General features: G+C 55.1%; 1 protein-coding gene across 1 annotated transcript in view; it reads left to right on the top strand.

The window, feature by feature from the left end:
• Positions 1 to 20,247, top strand: part of ADAMTS13 (ADAM metallopeptidase with thrombospondin type 1 motif, 13) — a 39,430-nt gene that overhangs the window by 11,464 nt on the left and 7,719 nt on the right. The window contains 15 exon segments of the mRNA XM_011931141.1: positions 479 to 583; positions 1,273 to 1,424; positions 1,524 to 1,587; positions 3,930 to 4,056; positions 4,849 to 4,997; positions 5,346 to 5,466; positions 6,605 to 6,685; positions 7,891 to 8,072; positions 10,061 to 10,196; positions 10,276 to 10,405; positions 11,036 to 11,221; positions 12,533 to 12,722; positions 13,360 to 13,480; positions 16,918 to 17,047; positions 18,151 to 18,333. Of these exon segments, the coding sequence (XP_011786531.1) occupies positions 479 to 583; positions 1,273 to 1,424; positions 1,524 to 1,587; positions 3,930 to 4,056; positions 4,849 to 4,997; positions 5,346 to 5,466; positions 6,605 to 6,685; positions 7,891 to 8,072; positions 10,061 to 10,196; positions 10,276 to 10,405; positions 11,036 to 11,221; positions 12,533 to 12,722; positions 13,360 to 13,480; positions 16,918 to 17,047; positions 18,151 to 18,333 (2,057 nt within the window).

The raw sequence follows: 20,247 nt of genomic DNA, 5'->3' as shown, positions 1-20,247 counted from the left end.
AAAAAAAAAATTACCTGAGCGTGGTGGCGCGTGCCTGTATTCCCAGCTACTTGGGAGGCTGAGGTAGGAGAATTGCTTGAACCCAGGAGGCAGAGGTTGCTGTGAGCTGAGATCGCGCCATTGTACTTCAGCCTGGGCAACAAGAGCAAAATCGTCTCAGATAAACAAAAAGTAAAAAAAAAAAAAAAAAATTAAAACATTTCCCTGCTGAACTTCGTCAGTGACAAGAAAGAAAAAAAGAAAAAAGACACAAAAACCACATTTCCATGGGCCCCCAAAAGTGTGGCAGGACCTGGTCGTGGTCCCAGTTCCCCATCGATGGGTCGGTCATGCCTTGTCTTTTGGGGGCACCAGTGCCCGCAGCGTAGAGTGTTGGCTGTGTCAGTGTGTCCTGCGGTCTGGGAGGGACAGTTAAGGTTGGACACTGACCTGGAAGGCCCTGGTGGCCCCTGAGCTTGCCACCTGTCCACCCTCCTAGGATATGTGCCAGGCCCTCTCCTGCCACACAGACCCGCTGGACCAAAGCAGCTGCAGCCGCCTCCTTGTTCCTCTCCTGGACGGGACAGAATGTGGCGTGGAGAAGGTCAGAGCCAAGAGTGAACGAGCGGGCTCCTGTGAGCATGTGCACATGGGCGCCTCCAGCCAGACTGCCCTATTCTTAGGTGGGGAGGCAGGACCAGTATGGGGCAGAGAGCCTTGGAGTTGGCCTTGGTGACTTTCCTTTGTTGGTGGTCTGAACTCTTTCCCTTAGCATTTACTCCCATGCAGAATGGGAGTGTGGGCTGCCTGTTGGTATGGGGGGTGCCCATGGGTATGGGGTTCCTTTGAGTGGGGTCCCTGTGTGAAGGTCCTCGTGGATATGGGGTGTCTCGGGGTGGGATCCCTGTGTAAGGGGATCCCTGTGAGGGTAGAGCCCCTGTGGGTGGGTCCTTCTGTGTATGTTGGGGGATCCCTGTGTGTCGAGGGGGTCCCCGGGGGGTTCTATGTGTATGTTGGGGGGTCCTGGGTATTGGGGGATCCCCGTGGTCTGGGGGATCCATGTTGCTGGGCTACCTGTGTGTGTTGGGGGGGTCTCTGTGTGCGTTGGAGATCCCTGTGTGTTGGGGGATCCATATGGGTGAGTTCCTTGTGTGTGTTTGGGGGTCACCGTGGGTAGGGTCCCTGTGTGTGCTGAGAGACCCCTGAGTATGTTGGGGGACTCCCTGTGTGTGTTGGGTGTCGCTGTGCTGGGGTCGCCGTGGGATGCGAGATGAGGCCGTCCTTGCCTTGCAGTGGTGCTCCAAGGGTCGCTGCCGCTCCCTGGTGGAGCTGACCCCCATAGCAGCGGTGGATGGGCACTGGTCTAGCTGGGGTCCCCAAAGTCTTTGTTCCCGCTCCTGTGGAGGAGGTGTGGTCACCAGGAGGCGGCAGTGCAACAACCCCAGGTACCGCGGGGAGGGGTGCTCTTCTGTCAGGGAGGGTGGCCACACCACATTCCCTAGTTGAAGGCAGTGGTCACCCTCCTGTCTCCTGGGCATTTTCAGACCTGCCTTTGGGGGGCGTGCGTGTGTTGGTGCTGACCTCCAGGCCGAGATGTGCAACACTCAGGTAGGCCTGCTTCCTGGGGCAGGAGGGGGCAGCTGGTGGCACCGGGCCCTGGGGGAGCCAAAGTGACCATCTGTGGTTCACACCAGGACACATTTGAGAAGGACTTTGGGGCCAGGTGACGTGGCTTACGCCTGTAATCTCAGCACTCTGGGAGGCCAGAGTGGGTGGATCACCTGAGGTCAGGAGTTCAAGACCAGCCTGGCCAACATGGTGAAATCCTGTCTCTACAGAAAATATAAAAATTAGTCAGGTATGGTGGCGGGCGCCCGTAGTTCCAGCTACTCAGGAAGCTGAGGCATGAGAATCGCTTGAACCTGGGAAGTGGAGGCTGCAATGAGCCGAGATTGGGCCACTGCACTCCAGCCTGGGTGACAGAATGAGACTCTGTCTCAAAAAATATATAAAAATTAAAAAAGAGAGAGAAGGACATTGGGAACTCCGTTCGTAAACCAGGCCAGTCCTGCTGATGTCCACAGAGCCCCTGAAGTATCCCGCCTCCCTCCCTGAGTGCCATTTTGCCCTCCAGAGCACATCTTGCAGGAAGAACCTCCCCACTAGGAGTACAGTGCCCTGCTGCATGGCTGCAGAGGAGGTTTTGTTTTGTTTTTTTTTTTTTGAGACAGAGTCTCACCCTGTTGCCCAGGCTGTAGTGCAGTGGTGCTATCTCAGCTCACTGCAACCTCTGCCTCCCAGCTTCAAGCGATTCTCCTGCCTTAGCTTCCCGAGTAGCTAGGACTACAGTCACCCGCCACTATGCCCAGCTAATTTTTTGTATTTTTAGTAGAGACGGGGTTTCACCGTGTTAGCCAGGATGGCCTTGATCTCCTGACCTCGTGATCTGCCTTCCTCAGCCTCCCAAAGTGCTGGGATTACAGGTGTGAAAGTTTCAGAATGTTTCCAGTACTCTGGAGTAAACCCCATATGGTAGGCTGTCACTCCCCATTTCCCCTCCGCCACCCGGCGGCCATTGATCTCCCTTTTGTCTTTGTGGATTGACCTGTTCCAGACATGCCACGTACCTGGGGCCGGAAAACAGGTGTGCTTCCTGCCTGCCTTCCTCCCCCAGTGGCACGTCCTCAGGGCTCACCTGTGTTTTAGCCTGTGTCAGCACTTCATTCCTCTTTCTGGCTGAATCATATTCCACTGCAGGGATAGACCACATTTTCATCCAGTCATCTGCTGATGGACATTGGAAGTGTTTCCACGTTTTGGCTCCTGTGAACAGAGCCGCTACAAACGTGCTTGTACATGCTTGAATCCCTGTTTTCAATTCTTTTGGCAGTATGCTCAGGAGTGGAGTTATTGGATCATATGGGAATTCTATGTTTGACTTTTTTTTTTTGAGACAGAGTCTTGCTCTGTTGCCAGGCTGGAGTACAGTGGTGCAATCTTGGCTCACTGCAACCTTCGCCTCTCGGGTTCAAGCGATTCCCCTGCCTCAGCCTCTGGAGTAGCTGGGATTACAGGCACATGCCACCATGCCTGGCTAATTTTTTGTATTTTTAATAGAGATAGGGTTTCCACCACGTTGGCCAGGATGATCTGGATCTCCCGACCTCAGGTGATCCACCCACCTCGGCCTCCCAAAGTGCTGGGATTACAAGTGTGAACCATGGTGCCCGGCCTGTTTTCTGTTTTTTGATTTTGGCCATCTTCGTGGTGTGCAATGGTAGAAAGATTTTTTTTGCATTGAGTTACATTCTGTCCCCTGCTTGGATGGCCCTGGGTGTGGGTTTGGCCCTATATGTATTACACGTTCTGTATGGTGAGACCCTCCCTTTCCTTCTTCTCCAAATGGGCCCCCAAGACCTCCCCAGATCGCAAGGGGAGGGTCTTTGGCTGGAGCAGAGGGTGGTAGGATTTCGTGGAGGCAGCGTGGTCAGTGTTGACTCCCTGACTCCCGTCCAGGGAGTCAACTCCGATTATCTTCTGTCAGTGCATAAAAGTCCAGGACGCCTGCCTGAGTGCAGAGGCTCCAGTGGTGAGGTCTTTGCTCCATGCTTTGGCTACCTGCCTCTAGGTGCACTACCTAAAGAATATACATCCCCATCACTGTTTTATTGAGTTCAGGCCTTGGAAGCAGAGGCTCTCAGCATAATACTCTTTCCCGGCTTTCTTTGTTGCTGCCCTGTGTTCTTTACAGATTCCCCGGAGTTTTCCCATCAATAGAGAGGGGCAGGCACTTTTGTCACCCCGGTTTACAGAGCAGGGAACTGAGGCACAGCCTGGAGCTGAGGCCATACCCATATCTTGATCCCACACTGCAGGGTGCCATGCAGTCTCCCAGTGACAACACCCCCCCGTCCCCCTCCTCTGCCTGTCCTCTGCCTCCTCCCGGCCAGGCCTGTGAGAAGACCCAGCTGGAGTTCATGTCGGAACAGTGTGCCAGGACCGACAGCCAGCCGCTGCACTCCTCCCCTGGCAGTGCCTCCTTCTACCACTGGGGTGCTGCTGTACCACACAGCCAAGGTGAGGCCTGCGGAGTGTGGGGTCAGGGGAGGAGCCAGCCCTGGAGACCCTCAGACAGGGTAGAGTCGTGGGGGGTTGGCCTCCTATCCCTCCAGCACTGGGCAAAGCGGCTCAGGCTCTGGTGTCCCACAGACTGTGGATCACATAGTGGCCAGGCCTCGCTGGCAGATCAGGCACTGACATCCCATCTCTGAGTCTCAATTTCCCATCTGTGAAATGGAGATAATAGCAGTAAGCCCCTCCCTGGTTACTACAAGGATTCAGGGAGATAATTGGGAAATTCCAAGTGTGTTCCTTGGTTCATAATTCTGTTTTTTTGAGACAGAGTCTTGCTCTGTTGCCCAGGCTGGAGTGCAGTGGCGCGATCTCAGTTCACTGCAACCTCTGCCTCTGGGATTCAGGGGATTCTTGCCCCTCAGCCTCCCGAGTAGCTGGGACTACAGGCTTGCACCACCACGCCGACTAATTTTTTTTGTATTTTTACTAGAGATGTGGTTTCACCATGTTGCCCAGGCTGGTTTTGAACTCCTGACCTCACGTTATCCGCCTGCCTTGGTCTCCCAAAGTGCTGGGATTACAGGCATTAGCCATTGCGCCCAGCCTTGGTTCATAATTCAATACCATTAGTTATTAGAGTAGATTAGGATTGTGATTAGGATTATTGCCTTAGGAGGTAGGATGGGGGGAAGATAGAAACCCTTGCCCCATATGCAAAGGATGAAGCTGGGTGGGGGCTGGAGAGCCTGCCCCTCCTGCTCGGTTCAGGACCCCTTGTTCACCCTGCCCTCCCAGGGGATGCTCAGTGCAGGCACATGTGCCGGGCAATTGGCGAGAGCTTCATCATGAAGCGTGGAGACAGCTTCCTGGATGGGACCCGGTGTATGCCAAGTGGCCCCCGGGAGGACGGGACCCTAAGCCTGTGCGTGTCGGGCAGCTGCAGGGTAGGCATGTGTGGACATTGGCGACGGCCCTGGGGCCTGCCTGTCCTATTGGAAGGCTCCTGGGGGCAGGTCGGTGGGTGCTGGCCCCAGTGGAGCTGCAGTGCAGTCTGCAGGGGAGGGGTGCTGGGGAAAAGGATCTGGACTTGGAGTCAGCCTGGGTTAAGGGCTGCAGTGCGACCTTGGGCAAGTCATTGAGCTCTCTAAGCTTGCTTCCTGTGTAGGTGTTGGGGTGCTACAGAAGTGTTGCTGGTTTTGTGGATCCCAGAACCTCAGAGCTGGCAGGGCTGCAGTGTCATTGAGGCCAGCACCCTCCAGTGACACCGGCCCCCTGTCCTTTCCTTTGCATAGACATTTGGCTGTGATGGCAGGATGGACTCCCAGCAGGTACGGGACGTGTGCCAGGTGTGTGGTGGGGACAACAGCACGTGCAGCCCACGGAACGGCTCTTTCACAGCTGGAAGAGCGAGAGGTAGGCAGCCTCCCTGAGGGCAGAGGCTGGGCTTCCCCCAGCCTCCAAGACGGCCACAGCCCAGAGCCTTGGTGCAGAGGCTGCTCAGGTCACAGGGCCTGCACATCACTCAGCCCTGGATGCCTCCTGCAGTGTCAGCATCTCCCTCTTCCACTTCGCCACCCTCCTGTGGCAGGCTCAGATTTTGGCCTTGATGTTGCTGAGACTGTGGTGCCTCAGTAATGGTGGCTCACTGTAGCTGTGCTCAACACTCTGTCTCAAAAAAACAGAATTATGAACCAAGGAACACACTTGGTATTTCCCAATTATCTCCCTGAATCCTTGTAGTGACCAGGGAGGGGCTTACTGCTATTATCTCCATTTCACAGATGGGAAATTGAGACTCAGAGATGGGATGTCAGTGCCTGATCTGCCAGTGACATTGGCCGGGTGTGGTGGCTCACGCCTGTAATCCCAGCACTTTGGGAGGCTGAGGCGGGTGGATCACCTGTAGTCGGGAGTTTAAGACCAGCCTGGCCAATATGGTGAAACCCTGTCTCTACTGAAAATACAAAACTTAGCTGGGCGTGGTGGCAGGCGCCTGTAGTCCTGGCTACTCGGGACGCTGAGGCAGGATAATTGCTTGAACCCGGGAGGCGGAGATCCCTCTGCACTCCAGCATGGGCAAAGGAGCGGGACACTCTAAAAAAATAATAGTAATAATACGGACATCATGCATTCTGTAGCAGCTAGCCTCTTCTCTCCTGCTCAAGAAATCCCACTGAGAGGGACACAAGTGAATGAGAGGGATGGTAGTTACACTTGGAAAATCTTTGACTTTGGTGTATATACGAGGTCAAAAATCATTTGTAAATGCCAGTGCTTCTACGGAGAGCAGAGACTTGAGCCCTGCCTCCCTCTGGCGTGCCCCACTGTGCTGGAGAACCTTGGCCCTGGTCCCTTCTCCCAGCCAGGGCAGAGCCTTGGCAGGTGGTCCTCCAGCCTGCTTTTAATTGCCCCCTTGACAGAGGACTCACTGCTGCTGGAGCCAGCCCCATGGCATTGTTCAGTTTTTCCCGACCAGCTAAGATCAGCTCCCTTTGTCTGCGATGTGGTGGCCGTGAGGTCCACGCATCTTTCCTTCTTTTATCCTTTCTAGAATATGTCACATTTCTGACGGTTACCCCCAACCTGACCAGTGTCTACATTGCCAACCACAGGCCTCTCTTCACACACTTGGGTGAGTTGACTGGAGGACTCCCACCCAGTTAGCTAGACTGAAAAGGTGCAGGACACGGTCCCCAAGATGCCCTCACTTCTGACATCACTCGCAAGTTCAAGGGGTTCCCCAAACCACCCTCAGGCTTGACTAGGAAGACTCCCAGAGCTCACTGAGAGCTGTGGCATGTGGCTGTGGCTCCTTCCAGAAGGACATGGGGTAGAATTGTCCAAGGGAAGAGATGCAGGCAGGGTCTGGGAGGGTCCAAACAGGAGGCCTGATGTCTCAGGGATGTGACACCCTTCTAGCATTGGAGCGTGGCCAAACACATGGAGTATTGCCCACACAGAAAGCCCACCGAGTGGGAGTTGAGAGTTTTTTTTTTTTGAGACGGAGTCTCGCTCTGTCGCTCAGGCTGGAGTGCAGTGGCCGGATCTCGGCTCACTGCAAGCTCCGCTTCCCGGGATCCCGCCATTCTCCTGCCTCAGCCTCCTGAGTAGCTGGGACTACAGGCGCCCGCCACCACGCCCGGCTAGTTTTTTGTATTTTTTTTTTTTCTAGTAGAGATGGGGTTTCACCATGTTAGCCAGGATGGTCTCGATCTCCTGACCTCGTGATCCGCCCGTCTCAGCCTCCCAAAGTGCTGGGATTACAGGCTTGAGCCACCGCGCCCGGCCGAGTTGAGAGTCTTTACTGGGATTTGAGTGCAAAGACATGATTGACTAATTGACCATGTGGATATTCTCAGTCTCCTGGTGACCCAAAGCCTCTATCCTAAATCACATAGTTGGTCTTTCTGGTACAGCCAGCCCCCGCCCTAAAGGAAGACACTTCTGCCTGGTGTGACCTGTGTCTCCTCTTGGGAGCCAACAGCAAAGGCCGGGCTTCTCTCTGGGCAAGGCTGCTTCTTGGCTGTTCAGGGCCACAGTGGGTTTTTCTTTCTGGAGTGTGCCTGCACCTAACCTTTGAAGCCTTGGTTGCCGGCCCTTGCCGTGGGGTCCCTGAGCCCTGAGCCTGTCGAGTTCTGTGCATGAGTGCACTTGCTCATGGCACTCACCAGGTTGTGGAAAGAGGCACAGAGCCTCTGCTGTGAGGAAGTCTCTGGCTCAGATGCCTGCAGCTCCTTAGAGGAGGGCTGGGGACCCTGGGAAGGAGAGTCACTGACGTGCCTGTGAGGAGGATGGGTGCTCAGTTCCACACGGCTAACAGGGCTGGTTCTCCGACAGCGGTGAGGATCGGAGGGCGCTACGTCGTGGCTGGGAAGACGAGCATCTCCCCTAACACCACCTACCCCTCCCTCCTGGAGGATGGCCGTGTCGAGTACAGAGTGGCCCTCACCGAGGACCGGCTGCCCCACCTGGAGGAGATCCGCATCTTGGGACCCCTCCAGGAAGATGCTGAGATCCAGGTTAACAGGAGAGCCTGGGGGAGGCCAGTGGGGGCTTCTTCTTGGGGGCTATGGCTGCTTGCACGTTTGTCCATCCATCCATTCCCTGATTCGTTCATTTATTCATTCAGTGGCCACTTACAGGGAACCCACTATGTATTGGGCCCCATGCTAAGTGAAATGCAGCTAGCTCCTCCAGGGGCTTAGGGTCCCACAAATAAATATCCAAATGTGCCTGTGCCCAGAGCCTGTGGAAGAAGGCCCTGCAGTTCTGGGATCAGGTAAGGTTGGAGGGCCCCAGGCAGGGGTCCGGGGCTCCCCGGGAAAGAGTGATGGAGCTGAGGTCTCAGATGAGCAGATACTGCCGGGCCAAGCAGGGAGGGAAGCGTATAGCCAAGGGAACAGTGTCAGTGTGGGAGGGATGAAGGAAGGTCCTACTGTGTGGGTTTGTGGGGAGATGAAGGCATGGACTCAGGTGCAATGGCATCTGGGGAGCAGGCCTTGGTGCTGAGGATGCTGAGAACAGATGCTGGCTCCCACTGCTTCTTTGGGGTAGAGTGCGTGGGAACTGGAACGCCTTGTTCAGGTGTGTCCTTGGTGATGTGTGCTCGCCCCCGTATGTCCCCATTGGTGCTTTGCTGAGGAAGGCACGTGGAGGGTGGAGAGACATGAGCGCAGGCTGAAACAGACCTGAGAACCTTGGGAGAGGGGCCCAGTCTCAGCGGCCCCAGCTGGCTGCTCTGGCAGCATCCTCTGCCCCTACAGCTGCCAGAGACAGCAGGGCCTCCCCGGTATCAGGCCAGGCCAGGCCAGAGCAAGCCCCTGTGAGTGGCTCATCCCTTCCCTTACCCCGATAGGGCTCCCTTCCTCCCCTCCCCTTGCCTGGGACATTGTCTCCAGATGCTGGCTGTTGAGTGGCTCTCCCGTCATCCTCTGCGGTGTGCAAAAGAGCAGATTCTTGGGTTCTCTGCATATTCCCTGAATCAAGACTTCCCTGTGTTGGGCCTGAGAAGCCCCACTGTAACCAACACAGGCTTGCGGCTGTGGCCAGATGTGGGCATCGAGGGGGCAGGTGCTGAATGTCACCTCGCCCTGGGCTCTGGCCTCCAGGCTGGCCTCTTTCTTGGGCTGGCCTTGGGCACAGGACCCAGTTACCCTCCTGAAGAGCCTCAGGCCCAGGAACCTGCTGAAATTCTTCCCAGTGCTCTCCAGGCCAGGCCCAAGCCAGTAGCCGGCCACAGGGCCCCAGGGATCCAGTTTCTTTCTGCCAACCCCACAGGCCTCAGCTCTGGCTCCAGAAGCCTTCTGTGCTGGCCCTGCCCTAGCCCTTCTTGGGCTCCTTAGCTCAGCCTAAGGTGGGCCTGCCTCCTCCATTGTACTTTGTCCTTTACCCAACCAGCTTAGGGAGCCTTCTCTGTGCTGCCTGAATACCCTATCCCCTAACCTACCAATTACCTGTCCCCAGCCCCCTATCCCAACCCACTGAGAGCTCCTTGTGGCTCAGCTAGTGTCCTGTGCACTGTGCTATACCCAGAGCCTGGTACAGGTCAGTGTCGGCGATTGCCTGTCATTATTTTTGTTTTTGTTGTTTTTTGAGAGAGGGTCTCACTATCGCCCAGGCTGCAGTGCAGTGGCACTATCACAGCTCACTACAGCCTTGACCTCCTGGGCTCAAGTGATCCTCCCACCTCAGCCTCCCAAGTAGCTGGGACTACAGGCGTGCCCCATTATGCCCAGCTGATTTTTTAACTTTTTTTAAAAATAGAGATGGAGTCTCACGATATTGCCCAGGCTGGTCTGAAACTTCTGGGCTCAAGTGATCTGCCTGCCTCAGGTTCCCAAAGTTTTCGGTTTACAGGCATGAGCTACTGTGCCTGGCCAGTGATTGCTTGTTGAACAAAAGATTATAGGGATGGAAGAAGTTGGGAGACTTCCCAGGGGAGGTGACCATGACAGTGACCCTCAGGGAACCCACTGGACAAGGCCTGAAGCTCTTTGTCTGTATGCAGGTTTACAGGCGGTACGGCGAGGAGTATGGCAACCTCACCTGCCCAGACATCACCTTCACCTACTTCCAGCCTAAGCCACGGCAGGCCTGGGTGTGGGCCGCTGTGCGTGGGCCCTGCTCGGTGAGCTGTGGGGCAGGTGAGACCCAGGGAAGGCTCGCCCACAGCATGGCTTACCCCTGCAGGGAGGTAGCCTAGCCCTCCCGCTTCCCTCCCAGGGCTGCGCTGGGTAAACTACAGCTGCCTGGACCAGGCCAGGAAGGAGTTGGTGGAGACTGCCCGGTGCCAAGGGAGCCAGCAGCCACCAGCGTGGCCAGAGGCCTGCGTGCTCGAACCTTGCCCTCCGTAGTGAGTGTGGTGCTGTCTGTGCAGCTCCGGTGGGAGAGAGGGTTCTGCTGGGGCTGCTGGGCTCTGTCCCTGGCCTATGGGGCCCATGTGGCAGGGCTGGGCTGAGCTGCTTCTGTGCAGGCTCTCACTACGCCTGCTCACAGCCCTGCGAGGGGGCTCTGTGAGTGCCCCCTTCTGCAGGTGAGGACATTGAGGCTCAGGGCAGACACGGTGACAATGTCAGCCCAGTGGGACCCACACCTGCTGCCATTGTCTGGGTCACCGAGGCCTCTCTTGAGCTCAGGCGCTCATGGCGAGATGGAGGTGATTGCCAACCTGGAGGGTTGTGGGGAGACTTGGGGAGCTCTGGTGCAAAGCCCCTGGCTGTCACTGCACCTGATGGGCACACTGTTAGGGACAAGGCCATCCCTGCTGGGTGCAGGACAGGGCAGCTGCCCACCAGCATGTGATTCGGGTGTCCTCAGGCTCAGCCATCTGTCCAGCAGCCTGGGGACACCTGGAGAGGCTAGGCTGGTCCTAGTGCCCATTCCTTGTCCCAGACCAGGGGAAGTGTGTCAGCACCCACCACTCCATCACCCCAAGTTAGCCTGGGACCTGGCCAGGGCCCCAACGCTCTGTCTCCTTCCTCAGCTGGGCGGTGGGAGACTTCGGCCCATGCAGTGTCTCCTGTGGGGGTGGCCTGCGGGAGCGGCCAGTGCGCTGTGTGGAGGCCCAGGACAGCCTCCTGAAGACGTTGCCCCCAGCCCGGTGCAGAGCAGGGGCCCAGCAGCCAGCTGTGACAGTGGAAATCTGCAACCCCCAGCCCTGCCCCGCCAGGTGAGCCCAGGGCTAGGTGGGCCTGGGAGAGGGCCTCCCTGGCAGAGTTCGTCCCTGTGCTGAGCCCCAGTCCTTCTGAGAATCCCCTCCTCCCGAGGCCTCTGGTGGAGCCTCACCATCCAGGGTGATGGGCAGTGTCACCTGGTGGTTGTGAGTGCCGGTGTCAGAGTTCCTTACTACCCAGGAGAACCTGGGCCCATCGTTTCCCTCTCTGAGCTTCCGAGCCCCTGCTCTGAAATGGGGATGCCGACCTGCCTGGGGAGGGAGTGGCTTCGAGGATGAGGCCAAACTGAACGGAGTGGGAGATGTCACTTGCTCATCACCACCATTTCCACCGTGCCCACATGGCTGCATCTCATCCCCTCAGTGTCCAAGTTGACAGTGGCTTATCATCCTGCCCTGCCACTAACCAGCTGAGTGACAGGGCAAGTCCCCTCCCCTGTGGGCTTCAGTTTTGTGACCTGTCCGGTGGGAGGGGATTGGTCTGGATCATTGGTGGCCCACTCATAGCTCTGGACTCCTTTCCCTGCTCCCTCATCTGTGGCAGACAAAGCAATCACCACTTTTCCCCGCTGAGGCCAGATAGGGCCTCAGAATCCTTCTCAACACAGCTCTCCAGCCAGCCACTCCAGCGCGGGGCTGACTCACAGCTGAAACCCATTGGCCACCCTTGAACCTGGTGATCTGATTCCATGTGGCACCTGTTTCTCTGCACCTGCTATGGTGCGTGGAGTCAGTGATTGCCTGGCTGGAGGTCGGTCTCTGCCTCTGGAGGGTAGGAGGGATGGGTTCTCTTTTTTTTTTTTTTTTAAGACAGAGTCTTGCTGTCTCACCCAGCCTGGTATGCAGTGGCATGATCTTGGCTCACTGCAGCCTCCTGCCTCGGCAGGTGTGCACCACCAAGCCCAGCTAATTTTTGGATTTTTTGTAGAAACAGGGTTTTGCCATGTTGCCCAGGCTGGTCTCCAACTCCTGGGCTCGAGCAGTCTGCTCACCTCAGCCTCCCAAAGTGCTGAGATTACAGGTGTGAGCTACCGCGCCCGGCCAGGGATAGGTTCTGTCTCTGCACCCTGGAGGCAGGTGGGGTGCCGGACTGCTGAGCAGTGAGTGCTTGTTGAATGGGAACCTGCTGGCTGATGAATGGAGAACGCAGTGCTTCAGGGAGAGACCCTGAGCTTCACTTCTCTGTGGGGCCCCGCTTTGGGCTCCTGGATGTTGGGGAGCAGGTCCTCTGCCTCCCTGCCCCTAGCAGCTGGGCTGTACCTTCCACTGAGTGGCAGAGGCCTGATGACTGTCTCATGCCATCCTCAGGTGGGAGGTGTCAGAACCCAGCCCATGCACATCAGCCAGTGGAGCAGGCCCGGCCTTGCAGAACGAGACCTGTGTGCCGGGGGCAGATGGCCTGGAGGCTCCAGCGACTGAAGGGCCTGACTCCATAGATGAGAAGCTGCCTGCCCCTGAGCCCTGTGTCGGGATGTCATGCCCTCCAGGCTGGGGCCATGTGAGTGCCCTGGGCATGAGAGTGGCTGGGGCTGTTGAGTCCTTTACCTGGCTGGGAGAATGAAGAGCACCCGTCGCCATTGTCCTCTAGGCCAGAGCGAAAACACCTTGCTTCTGTGGGAATGCTGTCTGAGGGCCACCCCTGCTCAGAAAAGAAGCTTAGAAAGAGGGCTCAGGGCCCCTCGGGAGGCTCCCATTCCCCTTGCAAGCCGGGCTGAGAGAAGCATCTAAGGAGAGTATAATGCGGCTGCTGTGCAGAGAAATGCTGCCGGGCTCCCGCCCAGTGTCCAGGGGCTGGAGGCTGACTGGCCTTGCTCTCTGGCCTGGGTGCTGGCAACCCTCACCCCTCATGGCTGGGGGGGATTGCAGGGCCAGTCATGCTCCCACGTCCCGCTCTTGGTTCCCAGCTCTCGACCAGGCCCACAGTGAGCACTCATGCTGCTGAGGAGCCTGCAAAGGTAGGGTGTGCAGCAAGGACACCCGCCGGGAGACCGGGGAGCCAAGGGAGCAGGGGAGGGAGCCCTGGTGTGCACATGCCACTTCCTGCTCTCTCTGCTGCCTCCTGAGAAGATTGGGACGGGGGTCGCTGGGTGCTCAGAGGAGTCCCAGACCCATGAACTTGTTGCTGTTTCCCACAGCTGGATGCCATCTCTGCAGGGGAGGAGGCTCCCTCCCCATGGGGCAGCATCAGGACAGGGGCTCAAGCTGCACACGTGTGGACCCCTCTGGCAGGGCCGTGCTCCGTCTCCTGTGGGCGAGGTGAGGGCCCCCGGGATGCTCCTGGGGACCAGCACTCATGGTAACTCTCTTATCCACTTGCCTCTTGCCTCCTTCTAAAAAGCATTTGAGGTGGATTGCAGAAAATCCAGACTATATGGGAACACGCGGTAATACAAGGAGATTAAGTATAGTAGCTGACAGCCACTTCAAATGTGAGCGCTGACTGGCTGAAAAGTAGGAAAAGACAATAATGCCGGGCAGTGTGGCACGAGAGCCGTTCCTGATGGCCCCGGCAGAGCGGCCAGAGGGGGCCCCAGTTGACGACCCGAGCAGAGAAACCTTAGCTTTAAGATACACAGTGTTAGGCCGGGCGCGGTGGCTCACGCCTGTAATCCCAGCACTTTGGGAGGCTGAGGCGGGCGGATCATGAGGTCAGGAGATCGAGACCATCCTGGCTAACACGGTGAAACCCCGTCTCTACTAAAAATACAAAAAAACAAAACAACACAAACAAAAAAAACAACTAGCCGGGCGTGGTGGCGGGCGCCTGTAGTCCCAGGAGACTGGCGTGAACCCGGGAGGCGGAGCTTGCAGTGAGCGGAGATCGCGCCACTGCACTCTAGCCTGGGCGACAGAGCGAGACTCCGTCTCAAAAAAAAAAAAAAAAAAAGATACACAGCGTTCTTCTATTTTCCCAATCTTGCTTTATTGTAGTATAACACACATATTATACAATTTACCATCATAACTGTTTCTCCCCGTGCACGTCAGTAACATAAAAGCACAGTCACATTGTTGTGCGGCCATCACCACCATCCTCTCCAGAACTTTTCCAGTTTCCCAAACTGGAGCTCTGTCCCTGTGAAACACAAACTCCCATTTCCTCCTCCACAGCCCCTGGCAACCTCCATTCTCCTTTCTGTCTCCAAATTCTACAATTCCAGGGACCCTGTAGAAGTGGAATCCTATAGCATTTACCTTTTCGTGACTGGTTGATTTCACTGAGTGTGATGTCCTCACAGTTCATCCATGTTGTAGCACGTGTGTTTCCTTCTTAAGGCTGCAAAAGATTCCATCGTGAGTGTATCCTTTATATGTTTATCCATTTTTTCATCAGTGGACACTTGGCTTCCTTCCACATTTTGGCTATTCTATTGTGAATAATGCTTCTGTGAACATGGGTGTGCAAATATCTGTTTGAGTTCCTGCTTTCAGTTCTTTTGGGTGTATACCCAGAAGTGTGCTAGCTGGGTCAGATGAGAATTCTATGTTTAATTTTTGAGGAACTGCTGGATTGTTTTCCCCAGTGGCTGCACCATTTTACATTTCCACCAATGGTGCATAAGAGTTCCAATGTCCTCCCATCCTTGCCAACACTTTTTATTTCTGTTTTTTATTTTTATTTGTTTTTGGAGACAGAGCCTCATTCTGTTGCCGAGGCTGGATTGCAGTGGCACGATCTTGGCTCACTGCAAGTTTCACCTCCGGGGCTCAAGTGATTCTCATGCTTCAGCCTCCTGAGTAGCTGGGACTATAGGCGTCTGCCACCATGCCTGGCTAATTTTTTTATTTAGTAGAGTGGGATTTCACCATGTTGGCCAGGTTGGTCCCAAGCTCCTGACCTCAGGTGATCTGCCTGCCTTGGCCTCCCAAAGTGCTGGGATTACAGGCGTGAGCCACCATACCTGGCCTATTCCTGTGTTTTTTATAATGGCCATCCTAATGGGCTTGAGAAGATACACCATGTTCTTAAACGAAAACCCTAACCACTTGCTCAGTAAAATGTCAGCCTGTTTGAAACCGAGACCAAAAAGAGATTTCTTTTTTCTTGTCTTTTCTTTTCTTTACTTTTCTTAGACAAGGTCTTGCTCTGTCACCAGGTTGGAGTGCAGCAGTGCAATTTTAGCTCACTACAACCTCTGCCACCTGGGCTTCCTCCCACCTCAGCCTCCTGAGTAGCTACTATACCCTGCTAATTTTTGTATTTTTGGCAGAGATGGGATCTCCCTATGTTGCCCAGCCTGGTCTCCTGAGCTCAAGTGATCTTCCTGCCTCAGTCTCTCAAAGTGCTGGGATTATAGGCTTGAGCCACTGTGCCCAACCAAGAGATTTTTTTTTTTCTTTTCTTTTTTTTTTGAGACAGTCTCCCTCTGTCACCCAGGCTAAAGTGCAGTGGCGTGATGTTGGCTCACTGCAACCTCCGCTTCCCATGTTCAAACGATTCTCATGCCTCAGCCTCCTAAGCAACTGGGACTCCAGGTATGTGCCACCACACCTGGCTAATTTTTGTATTTTATTTTAGTAGAGAGGGAGTTTCACCATGTTGGCCATGCTGGACTCAAACTCCTGACCTCAGGTGATCCGCCCACCTTGGCCTCCCAAAGTGCTGGGATTACAGGCATGAGCCACTGAGCCTGCCTATTTCTTTGGAGGCTATTCCTAAAGGAGAGACTTGAGAAAACTGGCCCTAATAACATCTTTATGATAGACACAGAGATTTTCATATTGAGATTTTTTTTTCTTTTTCTTTTTTGAGATGGGGTCTTGCTCTGTCACCCAGGCTGGAGTCCACTGGTGTGATCTTGACTCACTGCAACCTCTGCCTCCTGGGTTCAAGTGATTCTCCGCCTCAGCTTCTTGAGTAGCTGGGATTACAGGTGCGCACCACTACACCCAGCTAATTTTTGTATTTTTAGTAGAGACGGGGTTTCACCATGTTGGTCAGGCTGGTCTCGAACTCCTGACCTCGTGATCCGCCCGCCTTGGCCTCCCAAAGTGCTGGGATTACAGACGTGAACCACTGTGCCCGGCCCATATTGCAATTCTTATAATGCCTCTCAGTAAACAATAACAGCTACCATTTGTCAAGTATCTACTATGTGCCAGGCACTTTTCATCTCCCCTTTTAAAAATCTTTATAAATGACTCTGCAAGGTAGATGCCATTATCTTTTTTTTATTTTTTTATTTTTTATTTTTATTTATTTATTTATTTATTTTTTTTTGAGACGGAGTCTCGCTCTGTCGCCCGGGCTGGAGTTCAGTGGCCGGATCTCAGCTCACTGCAAGCTCCGCCTCCCGGGTTTACGCCATTCTCCTGCCTCAGCCTCCCGAGTAGCTGGGACTACAGGCGCCCACCACCTCACCCGGCTAGTTTTTTGTATTTTTTAGTAGATACGGGGTTTCACCGTGTTAGCCAGGATGGTCTCGATCTCCTGACCTCGTGATCCACCCGTCTCGGCCTCCCAAAGTGCTGGGATTACAGGCTTGAGCCACCGCGCCCGGCCACTTATCTTTTTTTTAAATCTAAGATTCAGAGGGTTAAGTCAGTTGTCTGAGGTCACACAGCTGGTAAGTGGCAGAGCCAGGACTGAAACCCATTCAGGCCTTACGTGCTAGAGCTGCCCAGTGAGCCCAGGCTGCGGTCCTTGCTGAGCCCGCCCCTTGGGGCTCCGGGTCTCTGCTTCGTCCACGCAGGCCTGATGGAGCTGCGTTTCCTGTGCATGGACTCTGCACTCAGGGTGCCTGTCCAGGAGGAGCTGTGTGGCCTGGCAAGCAAGCCTGGAAGCCGGCGGGAGGTCTGCCAGGCTGTCCCGTGCCCTGCTCGGTGAGTGAGGGGAGCAAGACTGTGCAGGGGAAAGTGTGGCCTTGGGATGTGACCTCCTACAGAGTGCTGGCCTTCTCCCTGCAGGTGGGAGACCCGAGCCTTGGCTCCATGCCCGGTGACCTGCGGAGGGGGGCAGGTGCCGCTGGCTGTGCACTGTGTGAGGCTAGACCATGGCCGCCCCATCCCCCTATCTCACTCCAAGTGCGGGCCAGAGCCCCGGCCCAGCCCCTTTGAAGACTGCAGCCCAGAGCCCTGCCCTGCCAGGTGGGCCCCTTCCCAAGGAGACAGGGGGTTCTAGGTCTGCATCCTGGCTCTTCCCTCACCTCCAAGCCGGATCTTTTGACCCTCAGTGTCCTCACCAGTGGGAGCAGGTCATATTGTGCCCCCAGAAGACTGGGCGGGGGGGGGGTGGTTAATGAAAGGATTAAATGCATGTGAAGTATATGCTAAATGCAATGAGTGTAAAATGCACGCTAGATGCAATGCGTGTAAAGTACATTGCACAGGATCTGGGATGCTGTGGGCACACGTGGTTGCTGGGATGTTTCTTTATAACCTGCTCTTTATGGAGCACCTAGACCCCGGGGCTGTCCTGGAGCTAGGGGACACAGCAGAGAACAAGGCAGAGAAATGTCCCTGACCTCCTGGAGCAAACGGAGGGGGAAAAGAGGACAGATAATAATAGGACAGAGGGGGAATGCAGTTTGATGGATGGTATTCAGTGTGATGCAGCCAAACACAGCAGGAGGGGAGGAGGGGAGAGCTAGCGAGGTGGGCTCCAGGGCAGTGGTGCTGGGATCACTGTTCAAGAAAGACACGCAGGGCCCTTGGGTGCCTGGACCCCTGTCCCCACTGTCTCTGGGATACGACATCTGTCGTTTGCCCTCACTTCTCCCTTCTGTAAAATGGGTTTGTCCAAATGTTCTGTCCACTCTGCCAAGCCTCTTGGTGAGGACACAAGGGGGCCTCCAGAAAGAGAACCTCTCCAGGCCCTTCCCAGCTTCCTGTCTCTTCCTGGTCTGGGGAAATGAAGGGGGAGACCTGACTCCCCTGGGTTCCCAGGCCCTGGGGCTGTTGGGGTTCCTGACTTCAGTGTGTTCCAGGTGGCAGTACAAGCTGGCGGCCTGCAGCGTGAGCTGTGGGGGAGGGGTCATGCGGAGGATCCTGTATTGTGCCCGGGCCCATGGGGAGGATGAGGAGGAGGAGATCCTGTTGGACACCCAATGCCAGAGGCTGCCTCGCCCAGAACCCCAGGAGGCCTGCAGCCTGGAGCCCTGCCCACCTAGGTGAGTCAGCCAGTGACGGGAGGGGCAGCTCCTGGTGTCTGCAGATGCCAGGCCAGGTGCTGTGGTGTGCGCCTATAATCGCAGCTACTTGGAAAGCTGAATCAGGAGAATCACTTGAGTCCAGGAGCGCAAGTCCAACCTGGGCAACACAGTGAGACCTCATCTCTAAAAAAAAACAAGACGGGGCCAGGTGTGGTGGCTCACGCCTATAATCCCAGCACTATGGAAGGCCGAAGCGGGTGGATTACCTGAGGTCAGGAGCTTGAGACCAGCCGGGCCAACATGGTGAAACCCCATCTCTACTAAAAATACAAAAATTAGGCCGGGTGTGGTGGCTCATGCCTGTAATCCCAGCACTTTGGGAGGCTGAGGTGGGCGGACCACCTGAGGTCAGGAGTTCGAGACCAGCCTGACCAACATGGAGAAACCCCACTCTACTAAAAATACAAAATTAGCCGGGCGTGGTGGTACATGCCCGTAATCCCAGTTACTCAAGAGGCTGAGGCAGGAGAATGGCTTGAACCTGGGAGGCCAAGGTTGTGGTAAGCCAAGATCACACCACTGGACTCCAGCCTGGTCAACAGCAGCGAAACTCCATCTCAAAAAACAAAGCAAACAAACAATAAAACTAAAATTAGCCAGGTGTGGTGGTGTACACCTGTAATCCCAGCTACTTGGGAGGTGGGGGCAGGAGAATCGCTTGAACCTGGGAGGTGTAGGTTGCAGTGAGCTGAGATCACGCTGCTGCACTCCAGCCTGGGCAACACAGCAAGACTCCCTCTCAAAAACAAAACAAAACAAGATGGGGTGGGGGGCTCAGTGGCCCAAGAGCCAGTTTGTAAGGAATAGGGCTACCTGGCAGGCTGTGCTAGGTGTGGGAGGTGAAGTTTAAGCACCGTGCAGGCAGGGTGCGGTGTGGGGAGGCCTGGGGGACAGACGAGGCAGCATTTGAGCAGAACCTGAAGCTGTGAGCACCAGCATTCTGATGTGGAAGACGGGAGGGATGGAGGTCCCTGCAGAGACACATACAGCCACACTAGGACATGGGACAGAATCATGTTCAAGTCCGTGAGGTCCAGAGCCCAGTGGTAAAGGGCAAACATTTGCCTACCTCATTTACAATTCTTTAATGGTTTCTTTTTGTAGGTCTGCATTTTTAATAAAGAAGCACTTTTCTACATCATATAGAAACGTCCAGAAAAGAATGTAACGGACATGTGTGTTCCAGCACTCAGGTTCAATAGATAGCACCCTACTGCCATGTTTCCTTCCTGTCCACTTACATTTATTTATTTATTTTGAAACAGAGTCTCGCTTTGTTGCCCAGGCAGTGGTGCAGTCTTGGCTCACTGCAACCTCCGTCTCCCAGGTTCAAGCCATTCTCCTGTCTCAGCCTCCCAAGTAGCTGGGATTACAGGGGACACGCCCAGCTAATTTTGTATTTTTAGTAGAGACAGGGTTTCACTATGTTGGCCAGACTGGTCTCGATCTCCTGACCTCAGGAGATCTGCCTACCTCAGCATTCCAAAGTGCTGGGATTACAGGCGTGAGCCATCAAACCCAGCCAGTTTAGTTTTAAATAAATCCACTTACAGATAAGATTTCACTTAAATTTAGGCTGGACGTGGTGGCTCATGCCTGTAATCTCAGCACTTTAGGAGGCTGAGGTGGGTGGATCATTTGAGCCCAGGAGTTTGAGACCAGCCTGGGCAACATGCCAAAACCTCATCTCTACTATAAATACAAAAATTTGGGTATGGTGGTGCATGCCGGTATTCCCAGCTACTTGGGAGGCTGAGGCAGGAGAATCACCGAATCACCTGAGCCTTGGGAGGTCAAAGCTGCAGTGAGCAGAGATCACACCACCACTGCACTCCAGCCTAGGCAACAGAGTAAGACCCTGTCTCAAAAAAA

This window comes from Colobus angolensis, unplaced genomic scaffold, assembly GCF_000951035.1.
Source record: "Colobus angolensis palliatus isolate OR3802 unplaced genomic scaffold, Cang.pa_1.0 Scaffold9, whole genome shotgun sequence".
In the NCBI taxonomy this organism is placed as follows: domain Eukaryota; kingdom Metazoa; phylum Chordata; class Mammalia; order Primates; family Cercopithecidae; genus Colobus; species Colobus angolensis.
The sequence above is the reverse complement of the archived record's forward strand: the minus strand, read 5'-3'. Positions and strand labels throughout refer to the sequence as shown.